This window comes from Pan troglodytes, chromosome 4 (genome assembly GCF_028858775.2).
Source record: "Pan troglodytes isolate AG18354 chromosome 4, NHGRI_mPanTro3-v2.0_pri, whole genome shotgun sequence".
Lineage (NCBI taxonomy): Eukaryota > Metazoa > Chordata > Mammalia > Primates > Hominidae > Pan > Pan troglodytes.
The window spans coordinates 59,847,373-59,852,498 of record NC_072402.2 but is presented as its reverse complement, the minus strand read 5'-3'; the positions used below and the strand labels follow the sequence as shown (position 1 = coordinate 59,852,498).

The 5,126-nt window shown below is 43.5% G+C and overlaps 1 protein-coding gene across 1 annotated transcript; it reads right to left on the bottom strand.

The window, feature by feature from the left end:
• Positions 1-906: 906 nt before the first annotated feature.
• Positions 907-4,006, bottom strand: LOC129143970 (chondroitin sulfate proteoglycan 4-like). Its single transcript, XM_054684364.2, has 3 exons — positions 3,637-4,006; positions 3,320-3,470; positions 907-2,987 (listed from the first exon to the last, which is right to left on the bottom strand). The coding sequence occupies exon 3, from the start codon at positions 2,528-2,530 to the stop codon at positions 1,793-1,795; it is 738 nt and encodes a 245-aa protein (XP_054540339.1). The 5' UTR covers positions 2,531-2,987; positions 3,320-3,470; positions 3,637-4,006; the 3' UTR covers positions 907-1,792.
• Between the last annotated feature and the right edge of the window lie 1,120 nt (positions 4,007-5,126).

The following is a 5,126-nucleotide window of genomic DNA, read 5'->3' as shown; positions in this document are numbered from 1 at the left end:
TGCAGGGCCCTGAAAAGACAGACTGGGGGGCTGCTGGAGCTTTGCAGAAGGGGTGTCACTGTGACAGTGGGAACTTTATGCTCCTTTGTGGCCTATGACTTGGGGTTGTGTGTTCCGGATTGGTCTGGGGCTTGATAAGGGGTTTTGCCTTTTCTACCTTCTGGCTCAACAACCAGACACACATGGCCACTGCAGCCACTTTCAGCACGAAGACCATGGCAGCCAAGGGTATGATGACCATCAGAGGGTAACTGCTCTCTCTGGGCTGCATGGGTACCCAAAAGCTGACTATTAGTGGTGGCTGGTGGCCAAATGACCTTGATGGCAGAAACTCTGCCATCCACACTGGGCTCTTCACCACTGCTGTCCCCAGGGATCTTCTTTCTGCCATCTGGTCTGGGTCAGTTTCCCTAAAGTTTCTGTCTGTGCCGCAAGTCTTGAGGAAATCACAGGCTTTTCCTGAGAGATAACTGAGGTTACAAGGTTGTCTCCAGTGACAAATAAAGGAACACTTGGTGTAAATGTTTGCAAAAGTGAGGGGTCAGGCGGCACTATGGTGAAGGGGAGATAACATATCACTGGCTGTACATGATCTGGCCTGAGCAAGAAAGTGAAGGAGTCGTTCAGCATCCCCACGCCTGTGGGTGGAATACCAGCCACCCTTGGTCAATGTCCCTCTGAGTGAATACAGTAGCCTCTTCTATCACTGTGCTGTACAACCCCTCTTCATCCCAGCCTTCTATGTACAGGGGGCTCTGTCACTTCAAATTTGGGATCACTGTCAGTCATATTAGCAAGCTCGATAGTATCGGGCGAAATTCACCCCCAATATTTCACATAGGTTCTTTTCTGTTTTCCCTAAGTGTCGGCCAGTCTGAGAAATAAAGGGACACAGTACAAAAGAGAGAAATTTTAAAGCTGGGTATCCAGGGGAGACATCACATGTCAGCAGGTTCGATGATGCCCCCTGAGCCGTAAAACCAGCAAGTTTTTATTAGTGATTTTCAAAAGGGGAGGGAGTGTACGAATAGGGTGTGGGTCACAGAGATCACATGCTTCACAAGGTAATAAGATATCACAAGGTAAATGGAGGCAGGGCAAGATCACAGGACCACAGGACCAGGGCAAAATTAAAATTGCTAATGAAGTTTCGGCCACGCATTGTCATTGATAACATCTTATCAGGAGACAGAGTTTGAGAGCAGACAACCGGTCTGACCAAAATTTACTAGGCAGGAATTTCCTCTTCCTAATAAGCCTGGGAGCACTACGGGAGATGGGGGCTGATTTCATCCCTCAGCTACGACCATAAAAGACTACCATCCCCAAAGTGGCCATTTCAGAGGTCTCCCCTCAGGGATGCATTCTCTTTCTCAGGGATGTTCCTTGAGAAATTCAGTGATATTTCTCCCATTTGCTTTTGAAAGAAGAGAAATATGGCTCTGCTCCACCTGGCTCACTGGCAGTCAGAGTTTAAGGTTATCTCCCTTGTTCCCTAAACATTGCTGTTATCCTGTTCTTTTTTCAAGTTGCCCAGATTTCATGTTGTTCAAACACACATGCTCTACAAACAATCTGTGCAGTTAACGCAATCATCACTGGGTCCTGAGGTGACATACCTCCTCAGCTTACGAAGATGACGGGATTAAGAGATTAAAGTAAAGACAGGCATAGGAAATTGCAAGGGTATTGATTGAGGAAGTGATAAGTGTCCATGAAATCTTCACAATTTATGTTCAGAGATTGCAGTAAAGACAGGTGTAAGAAATTATAAAAGTATTAATTTGGGGAACTAATAAATGTCCATGAAATCTTCACAATTTATGTTCTTCTGCCATGGCTTCAGCCGGTCCCTCTGTTCGGGGTCCCTGACTTCCTGCAACACGGTAGCATCTAGGTCCCTTCTTCTCAGCTGATGAGCCACTCTGTCGGCAATTTTCAGGTTTGGCATAACCCGCAGTAAAGGCTGCACTCTGTTGTTCAGTGTTTGTCCTGTCAGGTTGCTTTCTGATGTAAACAGCGAGAACTGTAGCTGGTCCTGTGTGGCAGTGAGATTTGTCATGTGATAAAAGAGTCTTCTTGAATCCAAATCTTCCTGTCCAAAGTTGGTGACCACCTGGTCTTCAATCAGCAGGTGCCCGTGTTGGAGGGGCCATGTTATCATGTAAGTGATTTGGGGGTTCCTCCCATTGGTCATGGCTGACAGGTGAGCATTGGTGATGGGGATGGTTGTCTGGCCTTGTGGGAGAAGTAGGTCAGTAAGGTTCACAATGCTGATGGAGATGGGAATGACATCCAGGTGGAAGAGTTTATAGAGGCTGTGGTGTGCACCATCTGTCACACTAAAGTGGAACATTCCAGAGGAAGGGCTTCCATCCTGTGTGAAACACACCTGAGAGTTATCAATGTCAGCTTGTGTAAAATGGTGAACAGCTGTGTCCAGAAGGTAAGCCATTGTCAAAAAGCCATTATTAGGATTACGGATGATCATATATCTGATTTCATCTGGAGGACTGTCCAGATCTTCCATTTTCAGATGTTCAGGTCCCACAGCCAACCTACTGCCCTGCAGAACTTTCAACTGAAGCCCCTTTGTCTTTAATTCTGGTGCCTGGTCATTATAATAATATTACCTGGAGAGATGGTGATATTAAACATCTCTTCAAGAAAGTCAGCTTCTGGCTTGGTGGTGGACTTGCTCTTTTGGTTTGGCCAAACGACAAAGGTAAAATTATCAGCCAGTGATTCAGAGTCATCATGAATGTATGTAATTCCAAATTTATTAATTATATACTGGTAGAAACTGGGTTTACCTTTGGTAATATTTCTTTTTCCAACCATAATTGTTCTGTGGTGAGGAAGAGATGTCACTTGGAACCAAATTTCACGGGAAAAGCACTGAGATTCAGGCAATTTAAATAAGAGGTTGGAAGCATCTAACTTAAATTGGCCAATCAGAACCTTGTCTCCCTCCTTGACAGAAGCTCCTGTTAAAACAGAAAAAACAAACTGGCATTTCATTAGAACTTTTGGATGACAACTGTAAAGCCCTTTTTCCCTCAAATTCGTCTTAGTGGATTACTTGTAACACTTTGGTTGCTCAAGTACTTGAATTAGCATTGCTACCCAAGGCATATTAAATAAATACATTTTAAATACACACATTCACACACAATTAAGCCAACATTTCAGGCAACTGAGCTTTAAAATCTTTTATATTCATTTATAAAATGTTAATTTCATAATTTATCTACTACCAGACTTTCTCTTGCCATGGAAACATGCAGCTTTCAATACCCCTTTCCTTTTAAGAACTTACCCTATTTGTCATTTTCATTTTCTATCCACAGTTTTCTGTCATGGGCACAGTGAAGTCCCCACTTGGAGGTGCAAATAAAATTCTTTAAAGCTAAGTTGTCATCCTTCTCCTAGTACAACTGTTTAAGCTTATGAGATAAAATAGAAGAGACCTGGAGAAAGAGGACGTGTAAAGAAATAATTTTTTATAACTGTTTAAGCTTTATTTCAAAGGTTGATATCATGGCATTGACAATTAAAAAGGGAAAGATGTATTTCCAAACTCTCCCTACTTTAATAATTATAGATTAGGCACTGCTCATATCGTGGTGGCATTACCTGTATTTGCAAGCAGACAACTCTGCTGACCAGGCTCATTGATATCATATGAAATAGTAATACAGAACTCCTCGGGTCCCAGGGCTGCTGATGGGGAGGAGGCTGTGAATGTAAAGGATTCTTCCGCAGTCCAGCCAGTGTTCTCACAGTCTACGTGCTGGTATAATATCAACCCTTCACTGACCTGACCAAACAGTAAGAGAAATTAGCTCCTGGTTTCAGGGGTGATACAAGGATTGACATATATCCTAACTGGAAGAGATACATGTCCTTTGAGAGTTCACTTTACTCATGCTTAAATTATTGCACATAGCCATCTAAATGCAGAAACATTAAAAATGTAGTAACTTATTTTTCCAGCCTAGGGGATTCTATTATAAAAATGATCTATTCACCAGAAAAAGAAAAGCACATTGATTTTGAGACAACTAATGTCTAAGGTATTTGTATAATATTATAGAAAGTTTATAAGAAACTTGTACTTAACTTGCCAGAAGATTCAACAATAATCAACTCAGAATAAGTCTTGTTGCATATATACTCCTACCCACTTTTCTGCCCCATAGATTATTTTGAATCAAATCACAGACATCATATCATTTCATCTTGCTATGAAATGTCTGAATGTTGGTCCCCTCCAAAACTCATATTGAAACTTAGTCCCCACTGTGGCAGTATTGAGAGGTGGGGCCTTTAAGAGGTGATTGGGTCATGAAGGTTCTGCTCTCATGAATGAATTAACCCATTCATAGACTAATGGGTTAATGGGTTAGTGGGTTATCATGTAAGTGGGACTGGTGGCTTTATAAGAGGAAGAAAGACCTGAGCTAGAACACTCAGCTCCCTCATCATGTGATGCCCTGCACTGCCTTGGAATTCTGCAGAGTCCCCACCAGCAAGAAGGCCATCACCAGATGTGGCCCCTCAACATTAAACCTCTCAGCCTCCATAACTGTAATAAATTCTTTTTCTTTATAAACTACCCATTTTCAGATATTTTGTTATAAGCAATAGAAAATGGACTAAGAGAGGGGAGGAGCAAAGACGGCCGAATAGGAAAAGTTCCAGTCTACAGCTCCCAGCGTGAGCGATGCAGAAGATGGGTGATTTCTGCATTTCCAACTGAGGTACCAGGATCATCTCACTGGGGAGTGTCAGACACTGGGTGCAGGACAGTGGGTGCGGCGCACCAAGTGTGAGCCAAAGCAGGGCGAGGCATTGCCTCACCCAGGAAGCACAACGGGTCAGGGAATTCCCTTTCCTAGTCAAAGACAGGGGTGATAGATGGCACCTGGAAAACTGGGTAACTCCCACCCTAATACTGCATTTTTCCAATGGTCTTAGCAAATGGCACACCAGGAGATTATATCCCGTGCCTGGCTTGGAAGGTCCTACACTCACGGAGCCTCGCTCATTGCTAGCACAGCAGTCTGAGATCAAACTGCAAGGCGGCAGTGAGGCTGGGGGAGGGGCACCCACCATTGCTGAGG

Bases quoted from the DNA above. Each gene is read 5' to 3' on its own strand.
- LOC129143970 (XM_054684364.2), bottom strand. From the start codon at position 2,530: ATGGAAGATCTGGACAGTCCTCCAGATGAAATCAGATATATGATCATC.